This window comes from Augochlora pura, chromosome 6 (genome assembly GCF_028453695.1).
Source record: "Augochlora pura isolate Apur16 chromosome 6, APUR_v2.2.1, whole genome shotgun sequence".
Classification (NCBI taxonomy): Eukaryota; Metazoa; Arthropoda; class Insecta; order Hymenoptera; family Halictidae; genus Augochlora; species Augochlora pura.
In genome coordinates, this window is record NC_135777.1 from 10,395,543 (window position 1) to 10,416,858 (window position 21,316).

Sequence of the window (21,316 nt, forward strand, 5' to 3'; positions counted from 1 at the left end):
TAAGAAAACCAAACGACAACAACGCAAAATATAATTAATTATCATAATAATTAATCGAACATCAGAGAGCAAATTAATTATGGTCAGCAATATTGTTTTTTTTTCTTTTTTTATATGATATCGATGCAGTAGATTCTCCTAAATAATTCTGTATCATTGGTTTACTTTTTTATAGCCCAATTTTATCATAATAATTTTTGTAGACGATCCTACATTTAGCATATGGACGATGGTGGTGCCTCTTTGGGAGAAAAAATGAAATTCCGTTTGATGTCCATACAGCGCCAATTTGGGTAGTGGCCGAATGCTCAAACCATTAGTAAAATTACCAACGATTGAATTTGACTAACAGTTTGACTGTTTTGCCACCACACTAGTTGTTACTGTAAAGATTTCGAACGAAGATTCTATATTTCGCCGTAAGAGGCACCACAGTCGCCATTTTTTCCTTACTCGGACGGTTACGTTGCTCAACAATTTGAGTGTTTTCGCACTGCATTATTTAGCGCTGTACTAACTCTAAATGAAGCTTCCAGAATTTATCACAACCGGCGCCACTATCGACCACACAGCCATTTTAGTCCTTACCGAATTTTTTCTATCTTATGGCAAAAGCAATAAAAATTTCTGTTTCCTGCTTTCGCAACATTAAATAAACATTATTTTACATGATATCGATGCAAGAAAGTCTTGTGAAAATTTCTGTACTCTCAGATTAGTAGTTAGCTATGAAATGTCGTTGATACAAGAGATTCGAGTATTTTCGGACGTCCAATTCGAATTGGTCGCACATCCACCAATTCTACGAGCAGGTGTAACTGAACCGGAAGCGTCAAGGCAAACGCGGCTAATGTGAAAGCGCGCCGGTTATGCTCTACGGAACGTTGCGTACACCTGAGAGATTCCCTTTGAAAAATTCTATATAGGACTTGGCAGGGCGCCGGCGCCGCTCTATAAATAGCGTGTAGAACGCCAAGCGGTGAGCTGCGGCTCGTGGACAAAGTATGCATCAGGAAAGGCAGCAATCGGATGCGCGCGACGACCAAGATACAACCAGTTAACGGTGGTAGATTTCACCGCTTCGAGCCACCTACCCTCGGTGAACGTGTATAGGATTCGGTCGTTGGTCCGAGGCATCGCGTGCCGATCAATTTGACGGGTTTGGGACAGCTGTCGAGCAAGGCGATCGCGTCGTGCACCAACACTTTTTTTAGCCGCTTTTCGCCGTTTTTCGTGTGGCTTATACATCGTCTCGAGTTGTCGGCGTACGAGGATTGGCAAACGTTGTTCTCCGAATTAACCGACGCGACCGAAATATCTGAAAAGAAAGATCTAATCTCGCCGCGCGACCGATCGTCTATGCCGGTGTTTTCACACATTCCGGGGAGTCAGCTAAAGTTGTACGAGTGATTTCGTCGAACGGCGTGAAACGTGCAGCGGCGTACGACGTGCAACGTGCGACGTACGGCGTGTCCGTTGATGCAATGGCATACTTTAAAATGTGACTTCTTCGTTCACGCTTCGATCACGTCAGCTGATCGACAACGTGTATCGAACAAATTAGGTGATTATGCGAATTCTGCTTTAAATCAAACATAACATTATTTCTTTCTCTTTCTTTCTCTCACTCAGAACAGTACCCCCACCCACAGATTCCCTCTGTGTTTCTCTCGTGCCTGTCTATACATGTATATCTCTCCGGCCTACCATTCCCCTCTTCACCGAGTATTCGGGTTTTCTAGCCGGCTGCTTACAGACGAACTAATTATACTCTCTCCTCGTGTCGAGAGGTTACTAACCAGATCGGACAACCCCTTCTGACATGCGCACGAGCAGAATCGAATTAATTGCGTGGGGTCCCTAGATTCGTTCGCCCACCCCTTTCTGTTAACGTTCTTTCCGTCTCTGTTAACGTTCCGCTGGACTCGATCAAACGTTCTACGAAAATCCAATAGGATCATCGATAAAATCGATCGAACTGCTTTAAGCACCGCGAGACGCGGATGAGGAAACTGTGTTGTTATTTTTTTCAGTTCGAACACTAATTCTAGTAAAGATAACAATCGCTCGTCGAATGAAAGACAATGCACGAGTTCGACCAAAGAATATCATATGTATTTTTACGCGAAGGATAAAGGCTATATCGAGTTACGTGAGGCCGTGAGACCTCGTTTCGTTTTATAAGCATGGCGCGCTTATTTTTACGCGACAATTCGTGCGTACAAGTATGCGCACCCTTCTTACCGCTGATTCGTCGAAGCTTCCGCGCTTGTTTCAAGTTAGAAGGGATGCAGGAACAGATTGGTTATTGTCGATACATACCGTCGCATTCGTTCGTTGTTACGAACGCTATAATAACACGTTACTATTGTCCTAGGTATACCAATATGTATAGAAAAAACCTAAAAATAACGCATACTCGAATTACGATGACAAAACTATCTCTCCGAGAAGGTCCGAAGTGCTTTACGAAAGTTCAAAGGACGTTTCGAAGGCCGCACGTGTCGAGACTAGGGTCGGGATTGGGATTAGGATCGGTATCAAATTCACAAAACAACTGTCCGCATTTTAGTCAGCGTGCCGTACTCATTCCAATCACGCTGATATCCGCGTAGCGCGCGGAGACCGTGTAGATTTCGTGGAGATGAGCCTGCCGCCAAAAAGTTTCTATCCGTTTGAAATTCGGTTTGTCGAGCAGCAATCTATTTTGTTGAGCGTAAGACGAGGCGAATCGAGACAAACCAGGGCGAAGTGAGGCAAGGCGAGATGAGGCGCGGCTGTATATTTATGCCGTTTGCGTGAAACAACGAACACGTTGCCCGGCTGGATCGTGCTCGACCGCGAGCCGTGAGCTGCGAGCTACGAGTAAATCGGTGCGCGCGCGACACGCACGAAAATAGGACGTGCCATGCCGATCGCTTGGAAGATAATCACCGTGCCACACTTGGCCCAGCGATTTCACAAATATTAATCATTTATTTCGCTTTCTGTGGACCGTGAAGGCCGAACATGGCTCTGGTGATGCTACCCTGCGACCTGCCATGGTGGCCGGCCGTGGTCAAGCAGTTGGATCGCGCGGCCGCTGCCAGAAACTCGGAGAATCTCATCGAAGCGATGCAACGCTTGCACGACATGTGCAAGTAAGTATGTCCATTAATATACATACATATGTAGTACGTACGTATATGCATAGTAAGATATGTACATTGAGAAAGGAAACGCGTGTGGAAACAACAACTAGCCCCGTTGGGACGAACGAAAGAAAGCCCACTCACAGAAAAATATCTTCAGCACAACCACGCGTACTGTTGAATATATTATTAATCTTTGGGGATAGGTAGAACACACGGATCGCGCAATTTTTTACGGGCCAAATTCACTCTCGACAGAATTTCGGCCATTTTTCAATTTTACTTGATAATTTTGTGAGTCTGTGATCTATAAACTGTAAACTGTAACAGATTGGGAAACAGTTTTAGAACCAAATGAACGCTTCTCGTCTCGCGATGATATCAACCATTAACGAACTCGATTTTTCTGCTACATGCTGTTGAAAAGACGCGAGGAACAGTGCTTGCTGAAAAGGTATCCGATCAAGACCATCTCTAAATATGAGTAAAAGATGTACCCTTTGCGAATGCTTTTACGCGCTGACCTTTGCACAGAAGAAACCTCATCCACTATGTGTTCTGTGTTCCATATTGTACATACATACATATACCACAGTTTCACCGTAGTAACGATCGCCCAATCATTTTTTGGTAATGATCGAACGTGAATTGTAATTCATAAAGATTCGAAAATCTCACGGGTATTTCAGTATAAGCCTCGATCCCGAGGAAGATTCACAAGATCCGGAGCTGTTTTCCGAACTGGCCACGTTCCTCAACAAGGATCTCGACTCGGCGGAACGGGAACACGTGCTCACGAAAACGATACCTCGAATGGTGGATCGAGCTAAAGCGTTGAGATCTTGCAAACCCCCGCATGGCTTGCATTTTAGTCTCCAGCAACAAGGTGACTACTACGGACTGCGGATACGCCGAAGAAACAAGGGTATTTCAACTGTTGGCGTAAATACGTAAAATGCGTGTGTCACAGGTGACTGCATCGAGTACAGCTACGGCTTCGTCTCCTCTTTGATCGCGAACGCCTTCTTCTCTACATACCCGAAAAGAACCACAAAAACGCATCCGACTTTGCGCGACTTCAACTTCACCAACTTTTTTAAGCACCTTCGAAAGTAAGTAAACTGCTCAATCGGCTGTAAAGAGAATCGGGCAGAGAAAGAAATTAGGTAAATTCGCCTTATTTTCAGTAACGGACAGAAAGCGAAACTGAAAAGTATATTTCATTATTACGATTATCTCGAAAAGGAGAATGCTTTAGACGGTAAATTGGTGATCTCCAGGCAGGTACGTAGGCTGTTGTATCATTAACCCCTTGCACTATAATAACGAGTCAGACTCGTGATACAGAGTTCATGCAAGATCTACTAAATATGAACATTATTAATTTCTTCTACATCGAAATAAAGACAAATTCTTCTCTTATCAAAGTCTAGAAACAAACGTACATAAAGACAATAAAAGAAACAAAAATTGTCTGGTTCTATTATTAAAAATATTAAGGACAAATAAGTGCTAATCAACGTAGCGCGAAAGGAATCGTAGTGCAAGGGGTTAAGCGTTAAGACGCTATACGCCGTTTACAAATGTATTCTACAAAATGAAATTCCAAATCGCCAGGTGATGTCGTCCAAGCAATGGCTGACCATCGAAGATTGGCTGGAGAGTAACGTACCCCTCTGTCCTCTGATGATAAGGCACGAGGGACGATTGGAGAGGGTGGAACCGGAAACGAAAGTATTGCGCGTTTGCTTCGCGAGCACGAAGTTTGGCGGCGGCGTGCTTGACGGTGATGTTACGCAAGAAACTGTACATGTAAATAATTGAAGGCAACCGCGTGACGAGCCTAACTCCGATCGTAAACCGCGGTTTATCCTATCGTTCGTGTAAGATGGGAACAGAACGCGACCGCGAGCAACCACGAAAATCACAATAATCGTCTCTATTGCATTTAGATAGCGACTCATCCGGAGATGCTCGCTGCGATACTGTCGGTCGAGGCCCTAGAAGACAATGAGGCACTGATAGTCGAGGGTGTCAGACACATGTCTCGAATAAATGATCCTCGCAATAAAGCTACGTTCGAAGCTCTGGCGAAACCTAATGTCGTGAGTAGCGCACACAATCGCGCGGTGACGAGATTACAAGTTATAACTTACAGCAAGCTTTGTTTGTTTTCGTTGAACGCAACAGGTAACGGTTTGCTGCATCGACCCGGAGGATTACTCGGCGTTGCCCTTGGCGCAATTCGAAGAGGACAACGTGTTGCGAGAAATGAACAAATCTTTGCTCGGATTTCGTCAAAGATATGTGCCGAGTAGCCCAACGGATCCCATCGGAAGATCGGAAATGGATCCGGACGGTGCTCTGAGTTCTCGCAGGTTGTCTCCCATCGGGGAAAGCTTCAGCAGCACTCCGCCGGAAACGGATGCCGACGACAAGGCGGTGTCGTCGTCAGGGAATCCATTAAATCACGAATCCATTAAACAAGGTATTTGTACCGAAGCAAAAAAGACAAACATTCGGTTCGAATAAGACTTAATTTATGTTCTTTCAGAGAAATCCGTGTCGGCTGAACGGAATAAATACGACGATAGTGCAACGGAATCGCACGGAAGGCCAAACGGAAAATCCGTAAGATCGTCGAGCCCTCAAAAGTCGGGCAAAGAAACTAGCTGCACGACCAGAAGGAATCGATTCATAGTTCTTGGCTCGAGTGGCGAAGTTTTGCCGGTTACAAGGAAGTCGCTCGGTCAAATGTCGGTTTACAGCAGTTGCAACAGTCAGAGCACGGACAGCTTTCATAGTGCGAAAGACGTGATAGAGGAAGACCCTGGTTGGTGACTAATAAATTGTTAAGCACGAACGCTGTTGTTAATAAATTGTAAGGTCGATTCAACCGTATTTAGAAGAGGAAGAACAAAGGTTGAGCAAGCGATACAGCAGCCAGTTGGACACACCGGAAAGGAGAGGTACGTTTGCTCAGCGTTTGAGAGACGCTTTGAAACGCGAGAGCACAGCCACCGGTGGTGCAGCCTCCTCGAATACATCCTCCGGAGAGAGTAGCTACGCCGTAGGAATAAGCGTGTCCGGAAGTCACGTTTACGACCAGGATATCAAGTAAGCGGGAGCTCTTCGCTCTCTAAGAGTTGATACATGATAATATTATGTACTTTGACATTTTCGAAACGTGATACAGGGTAAAACGAGGTGGCTCGAGAGGTTTCGTTCTCAGAGACGAAACTGTGGATGAAGAGTTTCTGAAGGAATCACTGGAAGCGGAACAAAAGTGGCTAGGCAGATTCCGACAGAATCAATCGACACTTCAACGGAGAGATACGAGTGCTAGTAGTAGATACAGTTTCAGTACCGAATACAATTCTGGCAAGTATTACGAAACGCATATTTTTGCATTCGTTGAATAGTACCTTTCGCCACTGTCTAAATATAATATAATAAGTGAAACCAACTTGACTTTTCGTGCGTTCAGATTTTTGTTCGGAGCTCGAGGAAGTATACGAGCAACTAGCAAAATGGTTAGAAGATCCCATAGCGGCGGACGAATCGCGTGAATTAGACGCGAGGGACAGGGCGGTAGTTAGATTCGCGGGCTCGTTGTTAAAGAGAGCTCTCAGCGAATCGTTTGCTGGCGTCCCGGTACAGGAGGGTGAACCTCAACCCCTCATTGATTCAGTCGACGTAAATCAGAGGCACAAGTTAGCTTTGGCAGTGCGAAGTTTGAGTTTAGAGCTAGCCCGTCAAAAAAATAGGAGACAGCAATCAGTAAGAAACAAGTTGCTTTTTTTTTCTCACAATCAGTCAAGAAATCACTCCCGATCGTCGATCGGTATACGATACAATGGTCGAACGAAAAAATACACGCACCCACACGCACACTCACTCACACATGCAATTAATTGAATATATGATAAGATCATTTTTGTTTGAACCGACCGCGTCGTCGAAGAATGAGAGACAAACTGAAAACTAATGCTCTAGCCTAGATACATATACATAATTTCACGTACGTAGCCAAGTCTCATCGGAAAATTACAATACGCAGGTCTCAGAATCGGAAGACGTAGAGAATTACGAAGATGCTTTAAGTAATCGTACGATGTCGAAAGAGGTAAAGGATATCCAACGTAAAAAACTTAGAACGGTAACGTTCACGTCCGAAGTTTTTCAAACATTGGTCGATGACAAGACTACCGTATATCTGTCTAATCCTGTTTCTTTAAGTACATCTGGACCCATAAAGGATAAACTAGCGCAAGAATTCGAATCGCATGTTACACTTGACGTGAGCAAACTTTCTGTTACACATGTATATGTAATCTCTTGTTTCATAAATGTAATGCATGAGCCGATTCCAATTTACTACCAGAAACTATTAGTTATCTCTCTTTCCCTCTCGTCGCTGTACCTCTTTGTTTATCAATACTGAACTTTCGAACGCTTGACTCACTAACAATCAAAAATAGAAATTTGGTAATTTATGCACGTTAAACCATCACCGTTCACTGTTGCATGTCACATAACAGAAATTATGTTTCTAACAGGAGGTAGTGCCGTAGATGCGCACATGCGTACATATTTCTAACGATTAATGATTTGTCTCTCATTCTATTTGATGATTGTCTTTTACTTCTCTGACTTTAAATTGACGTGTAACATTTTCATACTTTCCGAAGTAACATTGCCCGAGAATACACTCCGAAAATTCGTTTTCTTTCTATTGTTGCTAAAATTGACATTTCTATCGTAATTAGTTTGCGTTTTGCGGGATGAACGATTTCCGCGTAATACTTGTCACTGCAAGTTTACCAACACGATTTTTTTTAGATACCAAGAGACAGTAGTCCGCAATCCGGCGGATTGTTATCTGTCGTGACTGGAAACTGGGGATGCGGATCTCGATTAAAAGGGGACCCCCAGTTGAAGCTTGTTGTTCAATGGCTCGCCGCTTCTTTAGCGGGCGTGCCGAAATTGATTTACTACACTGCGGGAAATCCAAGACTATCGAAGGTAAAGGATTCCCTTTATCTATGACAATATTACCTACATGGTGTTTCTTTGCGAAGAAACACACCCCAAAAGAGCAAGTTCTAGGTGATCGATCAGAGAATGATTCTTCAGTTAGATACCGTGAGCAGGGTCCTGATGGATAGGCATTGGTCGGTTGGCGATTTAGCTGCTGCTACCTTGAGATTTTCCTTGCAAATCATGGAGGAAAGAATGGAGGGAAGGAACACATTGTTCGAGGAGATAATCGGTATGGACAAACCGAGTCCTTAGCCCGACTCGATGCTGTCCGTCCTGGTAGACATTTTAGCTACCATGATCGAAGACAGCTTGGTGTAAACGCCTCAAACGATTGTTGTCATGAGAGAAATAAGCACGTCAAGTCTCTCCTAGCCGTGTATAGGACCTACCCTGTAGGTACACATTTTCAACAACGTGAGGCCAAGTGAAACAAAAACGAAAACCGAAACGAAAATGAAACCCCTTCGTATGATTTTCCAACGTTTTTACTTTTACAAACCAATTATGGGGAAAGCATCGCAACCGATCTCTGTGGGTTTCAAATGTTTCATATCAATGCAATATCAAGCGAAGCCGCACAACTCAGTGTACAAAACGAAATACTTTAAACACAAATGAGAATTTAAACAGTTTTTTAAGCGTATGATACACATGAACAAAGTCAAAAAGAATTGTTATTGCAAGTTGTACGAAAAGCAACTGTGTTATAGAATTTTTCTGGTGTATATTGTCATTGTTGTCCTAACAGTATTTATAGAGATTTAATAGTCTATTTACGGGAAAAGTCAATTCAGATTTATGTTCTTACGTATAGAATACGTAACTTGATACGGTTACCTGCAATAACTAACGAGGCACAATATATTACACTATATTTTGTACAGTATAATATTTAAAGTCGCTGTATGTGTCGGATCGAAGCGTATCTATTGTATGTAATAACTTCATAGATTTTTAGGAGAAGATTTTTAGTCGTATTTTATAGGCTGCTTTTTTATATCAAATATAATTTATACAAAACGATTATGTAAATAATAAAAATAAAATATATCTAATGAGAAAATAAAGTGGCCTTCGAGACGATACAAGTTTCCAAAACTCAACAAATGCGAGATCTAATGTCAGATATAACATATAATGTATTCAAATGAAAGAAAATAACATAACAATCGTAACATGTCTTCCACTATCGTAGAACAATGACAATATAGTTTATCTGTTTGTCAGGTGTTAACCAGAACAATGATTCAACTTATTTTTTTACATTTATTTTATCAATTATGAAATTAAGATTACTCACCAACGACAAAATTTACCGGTTTCATTCCTTCATATTCCGAAAATAGTTTACTACAATTGTAAGGAGTAAAAAAAGACAATTGTAAAAAAAACAATGGCTTCTATTCACTCATCACAGAAAGTGACATCGTAGACGACGGCCTACTCCTTGTCTATCGTACAAAATATTGAATTTATTAACAAATTGATTAATATTGTTGCAACCTTTCGTTATGATGCCAAGATAAGTCATCAAACCAAAATCGTTGCATTGCTGAAAAAGAGTAACAATACAATGTGTTAGATACATAAATGAGACATTGTTGTAAAAACCGTGGTGGTTGCATTATAAATACGTACATTATAGAAATCAGCTTTGAATTTTGGATTATTTAAAACTGGTAATCGATGTCCCAAAGAACAAGCGGCTCTAAGCACTTCGTGATTTCCTTCTATTTCACCACTCTCTACTGCCTCTACGTATTTTAATACCAATTTCACCCGCGAATTTAGCATCTTTATAGCACTATGCTGTGCAGCTAGATGCTCCGCAACTATACACAAGTTTATAACGTTATTCTTGGAGTAGTTTAAAACTGCGAGGAAAAAGTCGAGCTGTGTGACATTACCTAATGAGCTTTCAGCTTGATCATTACTGCACATTCTTGCTACATGATCGACACCGATTCTTTCTGCCTCTTCTGTTGCCAGCGTATAAGTTAATGGAACAAATAACATGGTAGCTTCTCCATTTACCAAATCAATTACAGACTCATACATAGATACGGACAATTGCTGTAAGATACATTAACAGAATAATTAAGATCTACTACAAGAAGAAAGTAAAAGTATCTCCTATACGTACGTCTGTGTTATTTGGTCTGGGATCAAGTTTTAATAACACAGGACTTTCATTGATTTCGCAAAGCTGTCTGTGTACTCTAATATCCCTTTCATTAGGCATATCTCCTGTTGTGTACCACCCCAAAAAATCCATTTCGCTAAACACTTGCTTAAATTGCTCTTCTTTGGTATTATAATAATCTCTGTCGATTATAACATCATCCCCAATGCATGTGAACATAAGTTCAAAGGAATTCATAATTTCTATATTACGTCCCTTCTGTTTACCAATCAATGCTCCATATACTGCAAATATAAAGGAATTAAATCAAATATAAAAGAGGCTCTTAAGATTACCAACTGCAAAAACATAAAGATCTACCCAATTGATCTGTTCCTTCTTGAGCACGAAGTCTAGTCCAATGTTCACTAACATTCATTATAACCAAAGGATGCAAACTAATTGATACAGATCCAACAGTACCAGAAGATGCCATTACTTTGACGCCACTAGAAGGATTTGTCGAGGTGGTAGAAATTTTTTCAGCATTGTCATCATCAACTTCCATTGGTGTCTCTGATGGACCTGCTGCATTGTTTTCGTCAACTTCCATACCGTTTAAATAATGTTTACTCTTGTATTCTAAAAATTGAAATGAATATGAATCATTAATTTATGTTTAAAGAACTAAAGAAATTTTATTGAAATAACTCTTTATAGCGTGTAAAAACGTCAAAACAATAGATCTCGAAACCATAACAGTGCAATTAATGGAAACTTTTCAAGAAACTGATTTATACATTCTTATAACCCAAAAAAATAAGAATATCTTAAAACAATTTACAAATACATTATTTTGACTGTTTGATAATTTCAAAGTTAATGTTTATAAGAAGTAAATCTTTTTACTACGATGCTACAGCGTGCTTATTGAAAACAACACAACTGAACTATCTGACATGAATTCTAACTAAAAGTCATACTACACTACGCTTCCTCTATCTGCAAACGTTGTTAGCGGTCGAATGCATACATACTCACTTGAAAACAGTGTTGCCGTTACCAGAAACAAGATGAAAATCGAGATGCGTGACGTCATAAAATATCCCGTTTTGACTCCGCGACTTGTACGCACCAAGTGAAGATTAATGATACTACATATGTACATTACAATGTATTATTATATACGTACCTATGTGTGCAAAATCTGGAACAAGGCAAACCATGACCTAGAATAGTCTAAGGTTTATGAATACAACCGATACTGTACTGCACATAGTGTTGAGTATTCAACCAATAAACCCATTCAAACCTGTGATGATTATATTTGAATAGTTTGTAATCTATATTCGTCTGTGTCATTAGTACGAACGTGCTATTGCTACCAAGAAACTTGCTATATATTTAGTATGTACAAAATACAATTTGTCAGATATAGGCAATGGATGCGTAAGATGCCTAAGGGTCTCTCGTTTTGTGACCCGTGAGCATCACATGACATCTGAGATGTCATCACTAATCCAAGCCGACTGCAACAAACCTGCCGATATAACATATGCAGATCACAAACTATAACTATAGAATATAGAATCTATCTATATTATACAGTAATCACTTAATTTAAGAACTATATTCGGGGCAACGAGGATCTTGAAATGAGAATTCAATTGCAACATTTCATTTATTCTCCCGCGTTATTATTCAGATCAATGATACAATACACTTAGCTAGGCCATATCATGCTCAACTTGTCGAAATATTTCCTGCAGACCATTCATCCAAAACGTATCTCAATGTGCATTGAGCATTGTTTACAAATTCTCTAGTAAATGTGATCGGGAATTTTACGAGTCAAAAAATACAAATTGAATATCGCGCCGCGTGTTTCAAATGGAGTGCCAGACATATAGATGCTTGAATAGAGTAATGTTGCAAGGTTATGATTTCGTTTTAGTTTTCGTTTGTGTCGACACTCATCCATTAAGCCCGATGGGTTCGTTTATCTTGATCTTCTCCCGTTCTCTTTCTAATGCAGTAGAATGGTGGGTGTATGTGTGTGTGTGGGGGGGGGGGGGGGTCTTGAATCGGATGAAGTTCTTAAATTGAGAGACGACTGAATATACTACGTAAAGTCAATTTCTGCAGGATCTAAACTGCAGCTTGCTAAACAGTCGAAGATGAAGACAGAAATTCCCTTATTCTGATTGACTAACAATTCAATATTAATACAGGATTCACAGCGGATTGGATGCGCAGTATAACCACAGGGATACAAACGCTTGTTTAGACAGGAAAAAAGCTTGCAGGAGTTGGAGATATGTGTATAGTAGATCCTTGCAAACGTCCCTCCACTTTCGATAATGGTAACCAACAGTTAACGCTATCATTGACCAAAATAAGAATTCTTGCTAATGTAGTGATATTCAAATGTCGGTGTCAAGTCAAGTTTTGTACTTATTTCATAACAAAACCCTATGATCTACTATGTTATAAATGCGGTAACATTTGAAGCACAGGACATTTGTATAAAGTCAAGGTTGGGAATGAAACTTTTGCTTTTCGTGGCTGCAAATTGTACGCGGTGTGTTCAAAAAGTATCGCGAATTTTGAATTTTCGCGGGTTACTTATATTCGAATTTCGATCTTTTTGTGGCTTTATGTTGGTACTCATGTCTCTCACTTATGCCGACAAGCTCGGCCATTTTGAATGTTCACTTAATTGTTGACAGCTGTTTGCTTGCACGTGTTTTGGATCGTCTTCGATTTTTACCTATTAAAAAAAATGGATCAAAGAGCCTGTATCAAATTTTGTGTGAAAAACGAAATTAAGTGCGCGGATGCATTCCGAATGTTGACTGTGGCATACGGAGAAGCTACCTTGGACCGAAGCAACGTTTATCGGTGGTACAAAATGTTCTCAGAAGGTCGAGAAGATGCGAACGACGAAGAGCGTGCCGGACGCCCGAGCACTTCAACAACAGACGAAAAAATTAATGAAGTGGAGAAAATGATATTGGCCAATCGTCGAATCACCGTTAGAGAAGTTGCTGAGGATCTAAACATATCGATTGGCTCGTGCCATTCGATTTTTATCAATGATTTGGGCATGAGACGGGTCGCCGGGAAATTCGTACCAAAATTGCTTAATTGCGACCAAAAACAGCATCGCATGAACATTGCTAATGAGATGTTGGACTCTGTCCGCGACGACCGAAATTTGCTCCAGAGGGTCATAACTGGTGACGAATCGTGGGTTTATGGTTATGACGTGGAAACCAAAGCTCAATCATCTCAATGGAAGCTGCCGCACGAACCAAGACCGAAAAAAGCGCGCCAAGTTCGGTCAAATGTGAAAGTTTTGCTGACAGTTTTCTTCGATTGCAGGGGCGTGGTGCATCATGAGTTCTTGCCACAGGGTAGAACGGTCAATAAGGAATATTACCTGCAAGTTATGCACAATTTGCGCGAAGCAATCCGCCAGAAACGCCCGGATTTGTGGAAGAACAAAAATTGGCTTTTGCACCACGATAACGCCCCTGCTCACACATCGTTGCTTGTGCGCGACTTTTTGGCCAAAAACAACACACTAATGATGCCGCAGCCACCGTATTCCTCAGATCTGGCCCCCTGTGACTTTTTCTTGTTCCCTAAACTGAAGAGGCCCATGAAAGAACGACGTTACGCTACGCTTGACGAGATAAAGACGGCATCGAAGGAGGAGCTGAAAAAGATAAAAAAAAATGATTTTTTTAAGTGCTTCGAAGATTGGAAAAACCGTTGGCACAAGTGTATAATATCTCATGGGGATTACTTTGAAGGGGACAAAATAGGTATTCATAAATAAATAAATAATTTTTGAAAAAACACAAAATTCGCGATACTTTTTGAACACACCTCGTATAATCTTCATGATGTACCACGTAAATTGAGCGGTCTTCAAGTTGATATTTGAATTAATGAAGAGTATTAATCGTGTCTTATTTTCTATATTAAAAAGAAAACAATTCTGGTAATATTTGTACAAACTTTGTTTACGAACGCTTGAATGTACCATTCGATTTATCATCTATATAATACTAGCTACATGTTGTCAAAAACTTTTAAAGTCTAGTTTCAAATACAATGATGCCTCAGTATATTGCGCCTTTTTATCCCCACCATGTTAATGCGCATCGAACTTCGCGCAGTTAGTTTAGAAAAAGAACGAGAGGTGATCGATAGAGACAGAACGAGAGCAATGGGCTCTACTTACATGTGTCCACACGGACGAGAAACGTAAGCTATCTTATTCATCTGTGATTGAGGTCTCACTCTTTTCGCGCATCCGTTTGCTTGGTGCTCCATCTGAAACATTCAGCGCAATATTCGACTTGTACTTTTCACTAGCGGTATACCAACACTCATCACGAGTACGAATATGAATAGTGTATTTTTCTAACATGCCCAATGTAAGAACTAAGATTATACCTAGTGCAATATTAACGACACATATCACCATATTCCTATTAAGGAACACAATTAAATTTCAATAAATTAATAATCAATGAAATAAAAGAAAACATGTACATAAATCCACACACTTTATTTAAAAATCGTACAATACATTTGTTGCGATCTTATATTCTACTTTATTACATGAAAGAGAATTTTTTATATGCAGTTATTAACTCGATAACATTCTCAACTCAAAACACATTACAATTTGCAACATTTTCAGAATCAAGGATAATACCGATTGCCCGGGTTTCACCACGAGGAGGTTATTACTTTAGAGACCCAAATGGGAGTCAGAACGAAGTCGGCATTCATTATGGCTCCCTTTTGTTATAATGATGATGCTTAACTAGCATGCAATTATTAACTAGGACGTCCGCACGCATATGTCGAGTAATTATTGCGGACCAAAAGTAGATCAAGGAAGAATTCTCTGATCCAAGGGCACCAAAACGAATCAGAGCAGACGATGCTGATTAATGGTTAATAAATTGATTGTTTCTTGATGTTTAATATCTTGAAGAATTAATTTTGCTAATTATATTATTAAGTGCTCCCGTGATTATTTCGTTGTATCATTTTGAAACGAAAATACTCAATAACGTTAAACATTCACAGTGATTTTAAAACCATGAACGTGTCGAAGAATCGTGACATCGAAAATATTTATTTCTCTTGTTTGTTTTACTTTAAGTAACACAAATTGCGCTAAAGAGAAATTTCCAAAACACGAACATTAAATAATCCATCTTCACTCCAGATGTGGTAGTAGGTAGAAGGTGTAAAATTCTTGAATGAGGCATCGAGGGTCATGATTGCGACCCAGCCGTTACAATAACTTTTAGTTGCTTTCCGAATATCTTCATTAAGATCGCAAGTGGAAATTATCGGTTTTTTATATATGTACAAATATGGAATCGTTCCAAAAGTAGTTTCGAATTTTTTGTGTGTTCATGGAGTGCGCATATTTAGAAGTACGAACACTGTCAAAATACTACATGTGGGAAATGTCACAAAATTTTATAAAAAAAATTTTAAATAAAACAAATACCCCATCGGATATTTTCATAATTCGACATTATGAGTGATTAATTAAGTGGTCAGTGGCTTGATGATAACACTGTGAAAATGAACTCCATCTTAGCCATACCATTCATACCTGAATTCTTCCGACCGTATCCTTTGCTCGGCATGGTCATCGACCTGGGATCAGCTGAACATTGTAGGAGGTCAGTGAACACATCAAGTGAACTCAAGAACCCCTCATGACAATAATGACAGATAAGATATCACATTTTGTTAATAAACACATCGAAACAGTTTGAAAACTTTTCGAACATTAAGAATCGACTCGAAAATTTGTTACATGTTAAAAATTCAAACGAAAGTTCATTTAGTGAAAATGAAAGTGATAGTGGGAATTGTATTGATGATCTCGTTAGTCTTACTAAATTCTTTTATTTTCTTGCGCTAACATTCAAGGCAATGATATAATTAGTTAGGCTGTATCCTACTCAACTTATTAAAACATCATCTACAAACACATGAATTCGAAACATATCCCAATGTATCATTTGGAAATTCGCTGGTAATTGTGGACGATAATTCTAGGAAGCGAAAAGTACAAATGAAATATCGCGCTGCGTGTTTCAGATGGAGCACCAGGCGTATGGATGCGCGAAAAGAGTGAGACCGCAAGTATGGTAAAGGGAAACAAATTACATAGGTCATCGGTGGTTTCGCTTGTGGGTGTTTGATGTCATGCTCTCTTGTTCACTCGCCACGTCCTCTCTTTTTCTAAAACTGTGGGGGCAGCATTACTTAGCTGTAGAGCTTCAGCCAATCAGAAAAAGGCAGTTTCTGTACCATACCTCAAATTTCTGAGCCCTTTGCCCCTGGCATGGCGCAATATGGTGAGGCACTACTGTATATACACTTGTAACTGTTGATAACCGTGTATGTAATAAATACTTCTATATGCATGCAAACGGCAATAATGGAGCAAGAAAGTAAAGGATACATAGTCAATATACGAAACTAATTTATATAGAAAATTATATATACTTACGAGAATAAATTGAAATGCAAATGTGGCAAGAAAATGTTGGTTCGATTCGAATCTACTGATTAACGTAGTTCAATTGACTGCCTTCACGCGGAAGTGACAGAAATTACGATTGGTAGGGTAGCGTTATTTTATTACGTGTCATGTACGCAAATCTGTTTTTCGTAATTGTTTGAGTTCTTGAAGTTCGTATTTGTTTAAACGAGTCGTTAAAGGTATTTAAATTTGCCCTCTCATTTTATGGTACGATACGCGAGTTTATTATTATTCGCTTATCTCAAAGCATACGTATTTTAACTGCGTTTAAAGTTGTCATAAACATATGCATTGCACGAATTTTCGATTGCGGTTTATAAAAAAATAAATAGTTCAGTGTCTTTGATCACCTGCATTTTTGTTATGTGTAAAAATGTAGTGTAACAAAAACTAGACCCTGACAGGATTATGTTACCAATATGAATAATCTTTTACTGTTTACAGCAAAAAGATGCGTCAACTGAAGGGAAAGACGAAAGAAACAAACAAACAGAAGAAAGAGAGGAAAAAGGAATTTCTAGAAAACAAACAGCGAGTCTTTACAGTGGTGTTACCCACAATTGCTGCCATATTCGTTGTAATAGCAGCATATATTTATGTTAAAACCCGTCCAAAACTTGTTGAGTATTAATTGGAGTATTCTGCGTCATCATTGGTCATTAAAACATAACAGTGTATTTTGAGAATGCTTGAACAGTTCCTTCATACATTTGTACAATTAAATTAAAATTATTTAAATGAAAAGGCAGATTTTTATGCCTGTTCAGAAAGCATTTCATTCCTATTGTTCAACAATCAAATATACATGTTACACATTAATTGTATAACTTTTGAAAAATATTTTTTGCTCGAAAAGTTATGTAATATCAGAGCATAAGCATAAATATCAATTAAGGAACTATTAATAAGGTTTTATTATATAGAGGAAAGGTTGGGATACTTGTACTATTATTGTAAAATTTGTCTATATCGAGGTAGTTATTTTTTGAAGTTATACATATATTCAACCATAATCTACCATATTTCTCAAGTGCAATTTTATAAAGTAACAATTCATCCAACCGTCTGTGGATTGTTCCAATATTGAATATGATTCCAAGTATGTTATTGCATTTTTTAGTGTAACAGATACATGCTTTCTCCATATACATATAATTGTTGCGTGTAAATTAATAAAACGCCTAGTAACTTTATCATTTTTTTAAAGAAAATGAAAAGTATTGTTTTATAAAATATTTACAAAATAAATATGAATATAACATAAAATGAACATGTATTATATTTCTTATACTCCTTTAATATAAAATTATATACAATTCATTTAATAGGTTCTGTATACATGAATATGATCCACGAAATACACATCCTAGACACCGTGACCATGCAGACAATTGAGAACCACTGGTATAGCCACATCTCTCCAATAGGAAGCTAACACGTATATAAATGTATCACGTGTATTGAACGTTCGATTTGTGTTCCTCCGAAAGTTAAACATTTTATTATCAATTAAAGAAAATGAAAAATTATTTAATAAATGTTTCATTTGCAATTTTGACAATAATTGCATTATGGACAAGCTCCGTTAGAGGTAATCGAATGCTTTTATTTTCAACTATAAGCGAAATGTCAATGTCAATCGACGTGTACTTGAAATATTATTATATATATATAATTAACTTGAATTTATTGATATACATCGTTTTCTTGCTAAATATATCTGTATAAAAGTTACGATATATCATTAATGTCATTGATATCTTCATGTTAACCTATTATCTTTTGATACATGCTATGCTTCTATGTATTAATATCACATTTATTATAAATAGGTAAGGGAACACAGTATGTGACTTGCGGTTCTGCGTTAAAATTATTGAATGTAGATTACAAAGTTACATTACACACTCATGATATTAAATATGCAAGTGGCAGTGGTCAACAGTCAGTAACAGGTTTGTCAACAAAGGAAAATGGAAACTCTTACTGGCTTATTAAAGGCGCAACGAATACACACTGTACCAGGGGGTATGTGACAACAGTATTATAGTAGGAGAATACTTCAGGTTATAATTCACACAATTAATTTTAAACAGCGAGCCTGTCAAATGTGGAGACATCATAAGATTGGAGCATACAGACACGAAAAAGAATCTTCATTCACATCGTGTTAGCTCGCCTCTTAGTGGTAAACTAGAAATATCTGCTTATGGAGATACCAAAGGAGAAGGGGATAATGGAGACAATTGGCTTGTAATATGTGACAATGAATCGTCGAGAAGAGATGAAAATGAATTATGGAGAAGGGATTCGCGTATTATGTTAAAACATGTTGACACAACTGCGTAAGTTGGACTGTGACATTTGAAGTATCTTAAAGGTATCTCTAAGTATATTTAAAATTTCCTGTATTTTACAGATATTTAACAGTGAGTGGAAGAGTTTATGGTCATCCAATTAGTGGACAAAGCGAAGTAGTGGGTGAAATTACTGCTACTGGTTCTCGTTTTCAATGGATGTCAGCAGAAGGTGTATTTGTTCATCCTCATAACTTTGAGGCTTTACATTCAGCGCATACAGAATTATAAAATGCTATTCATTAGATTTACAATTTTGTATGGTAAATAATATTCTACCTAATTTTATTGAACATTTCAAAGAATAGATACTTGTCAATATCTTTTTAAATTTGATTTCAGATCAGTATCTGATTGTTCTATATTTTTATAAGGAAAGATTTTCCTGAAAAACCCTTGAAATGATTTCATAGATGAGAAATTAATAGAAAATTTATATTCTTCCATTACTGTAATTTGCGAGAACAAATGTAGGAAACAGGAAACAGCATTATTTATTGTTCTCGTGATCTACATAAACGCCAAATAATATTGCGAACAATTATACTTTTAATATTACTTTTATTATTAGTAAGATTGCAATAGCAAAAAACTTCTTAATTGCACAAGAGTTGTTTTTATAATTTTCCTAACACTTCTATGAAGAGTGTGAAAATGTAATAAACGTATGCGATATTTATTACAATATAATATAATTTAAGATAATTAAAAGAATGTATATTTAATTTTATTCTATGCATCATTCATCATTTATGATTAATGCTTTCATCTTTTGTTGCATTTCCATATAAAAGCTTTAGATACTATACTTATACTTGTTTGAGTTGATATTTTCCATTCAGATCTCTAGTTCCTATGAGACCATTGTATGGGAAAATAATATTTGAAAGACCATAATTACCAAAAATTTCATTTAGGTTTTGTTTTCCCAATGTGCTAGAATACCCTTGTTTACCAGTTGTGCAACTATGTAATTTCCATGTTGCATACACTAAGCAAATACATGAAACAGTAACTAATATATCAAACATTGTTACAAGTAATATGTAACTGTTTTGTCTGGAATATAATAATTTAACCAAGGCAACAGGAAAACAAAAGTTTAAGAATATATTAAAAGAATCTGTATCTGATCTTATTACACGATTGATATTTTCATACAAATATGGTCCCAATGTGCACAATGAGTATATGCATGTTAAGGATGCATAAAAACAAAATAAGATAAAATTTCCAATATTTTGTCGTAGTATGCAAGCACCTAAGAAAAAACAATGATGATCTCGAAAGTGAAAACATTTTCTACAGAAAATGCAGTGTTGTGTTGGTTTGCATGTATATTTGATGCATTTTTCACAGTACCATTTATATTCCCTGTTATTTGCTACTTTGTTATACATTGATTTCCTTCCCATTGTTGTAACTTCCATAATTGTTGTTTTGCGACCAATAATATACACTGAGTACCAATTCAAATATGCTTGAATGCAAAGAAATATAAAGACTGGAGTAATTCGTCCGTTAATGTATGTGGTTATAATAACAACAATTAAGCTATAAAACAGAGTAATAAATGGGCAAGATTTTGCAATAACTTGGGGAACTTTTTTCATATTGTTTATCTACAATGGTTTACACGCAATAAGTAGAGATAGTTAAAATACGTTAATTGTAAATTAACTTTGGATGTGATAATTCTACTAATACACTGATTATTTGTCCTGCAAAAGAAGAAACGTTCATGCGATTTTCCTATCGTTTACACTAAACTATTATTTTGTTAGAGGTTAGAGGACAGTACGAAGATGAATCAACTGACCTTGATTATAACCCCTCCAATATCACCGGATGTATCTTTCTAAATAAAATTACACATCAAAGTATGTAATGTATCTTTTCTGCAATTCAGTACAGACTAATCTATTGATATTATTCAATTTTGTTACTTCTTCTAGATAATATGTCTTATGAAACATATAAATGTTCAATATGTAATTGAGTTCGCATTTATCCGTGCCCACTATTTACGGCCATGAAAGTAAAATGCTAAAGAAACTCGAAATGTTAT

At 38.0% G+C, this 21,316-nt stretch overlaps 4 protein-coding genes across 12 annotated transcripts; 2 read left to right on the top strand and 2 right to left on the bottom strand.

Annotated features, from left to right (window-relative positions):
- Positions 1–1,018: 1,018 nt before the first annotated feature.
- On the top strand, positions 1,019–9,168 carry LOC144471154 (uncharacterized). Of its 4 annotated transcripts, none has more exons than XM_078182932.1 (15): positions 1,019–1,564; positions 3,003–3,140; positions 3,821–4,017; positions 4,102–4,243; positions 4,319–4,415; positions 4,749–4,943; positions 5,084–5,236; positions 5,322–5,619; positions 5,686–5,964; positions 6,038–6,248; positions 6,328–6,512; positions 6,619–6,911; positions 7,192–7,431; positions 7,974–8,156; positions 8,253–9,168. In XM_078182932.1, exons 2-15 carry the CDS (start codon positions 3,010–3,012, stop codon positions 8,424–8,426), a joined length of 2,778 nt encoding a protein of 925 aa, XP_078039058.1. In that variant the 5' UTR covers positions 1,019–1,564; positions 3,003–3,009; the 3' UTR covers positions 8,427–9,168. The 4 variants fall into 4 exon arrangements, 3 of the variants coding, with proteins under 3 accessions (XP_078039058.1, XP_078039060.1, XP_078039059.1); XM_078182934.1 differs by lacking the exon at positions 1,019–1,564 and adding an exon at positions 3,474–3,585 and having other exon boundaries at positions 2,839–3,140; XR_013494221.1 differs by having other exon boundaries at positions 7,192–8,156; positions 8,268–8,400.
- A 252-nt stretch (positions 9,169–9,420) lies between these two features.
- Positions 9,421–11,776, bottom strand: Csn6 (COP9 signalosome subunit 6). 6 transcript variants are annotated; one of them, XM_078182936.1, is made up of 6 exons: positions 11,489–11,776; positions 10,678–10,938; positions 10,318–10,601; positions 10,082–10,247; positions 9,813–10,006; positions 9,421–9,726 (listed from the first exon to the last, which is right to left on the bottom strand). In XM_078182936.1, exons 1-6 carry the CDS (start codon positions 11,520–11,522, stop codon positions 9,586–9,588), a joined length of 1,080 nt encoding a protein of 359 aa, XP_078039062.1. In that variant the 5' UTR covers positions 11,523–11,776; the 3' UTR covers positions 9,421–9,585. The 6 variants fall into 6 exon arrangements, with proteins under 6 accessions (XP_078039062.1, XP_078039061.1, XP_078039066.1 ...); XM_078182935.1 differs by lacking the exon at positions 11,489–11,776 and adding an exon at positions 11,338–11,410; XM_078182940.1 differs by lacking the exon at positions 11,489–11,776 and adding an exon at positions 11,283–11,344.
- Positions 11,777–18,306: 6,530 nt separating this feature from the next.
- On the top strand, positions 18,307–21,131 carry LOC144471814 (stromal cell-derived factor 2). The gene is made up of 5 exons (XM_078184285.1): positions 18,307–18,482; positions 18,724–18,919; positions 18,988–19,236; positions 19,311–19,511; positions 19,591–21,131. Exons 1-4 carry the CDS (start codon positions 18,410–18,412, stop codon positions 19,477–19,479), a joined length of 687 nt encoding a protein of 228 aa, XP_078040411.1. The 5' UTR covers positions 18,307–18,409; the 3' UTR covers positions 19,480–19,511; positions 19,591–21,131.
- On the bottom strand, positions 20,058–21,274 carry LOC144471813 (uncharacterized). Its single transcript, XM_078184284.1, has 2 exons — positions 21,068–21,274; positions 20,058–20,969 (listed from the first exon to the last, which is right to left on the bottom strand). Exon 2 carries the CDS (start codon positions 20,859–20,861, stop codon positions 20,058–20,060), a length of 804 nt encoding a protein of 267 aa, XP_078040410.1. The 5' UTR covers positions 20,862–20,969; positions 21,068–21,274.
- Positions 21,275–21,316: the final 42 nt, after the last annotated feature.

Excerpts from the sequence above, each read along its gene's own strand:
- Csn6 (XM_078182935.1), bottom strand. The coding sequence starts at position 11,395 with ATGACGTCACGCATCTCGATTTTCATCTTGTTTCTGGTAACGGCAACA. Across the intron at positions 10,602-10,677 it reads AGAAGGAACAGATCAATTGG|TATATGGAGCATTGATTGGT; the intron begins GTAGATCTTTAT and ends TTATATTTGCAG. Across the intron at positions 9,727-9,812 it reads TCAAAGCTGATTTCTATAAT|CAATGCAACGATTTTGGTTT; the intron begins GTACGTATTTAT and ends ACTCTTTTTCAG.
- LOC144471154 (XM_078182932.1), top strand. The coding sequence starts at position 3,010 with ATGGCTCTGGTGATGCTACCCTGCGACCTGCCATGGTGGCCGGCCGTG. Across the intron at positions 6,249-6,327 it reads GTTTACGACCAGGATATCAA|GGTAAAACGAGGTGGCTCGA; the intron begins GTAAGCGGGAGC and ends AACGTGATACAG. Across the intron at positions 6,513-6,618 it reads CAGTACCGAATACAATTCTG|ATTTTTGTTCGGAGCTCGAG; the intron begins GCAAGTATTACG and ends TCGTGCGTTCAG.
- LOC144471813 (XM_078184284.1), bottom strand. The coding sequence starts at position 20,861 with ATGAAAAAAGTTCCCCAAGTTATTGCAAAATCTTGCCCATTTATTACT.
- LOC144471814 (XM_078184285.1), top strand. The coding sequence starts at position 18,410 with ATGAAAAATTATTTAATAAATGTTTCATTTGCAATTTTGACAATAATT. Across the intron at positions 18,483-18,723 it reads ATGGACAAGCTCCGTTAGAG|GTAAGGGAACACAGTATGTG; the intron begins GTAATCGAATGC and ends TATTATAAATAG. Across the intron at positions 18,920-18,987 it reads AATACACACTGTACCAGGGG|CGAGCCTGTCAAATGTGGAG; the intron begins GTATGTGACAAC and ends AATTTTAAACAG.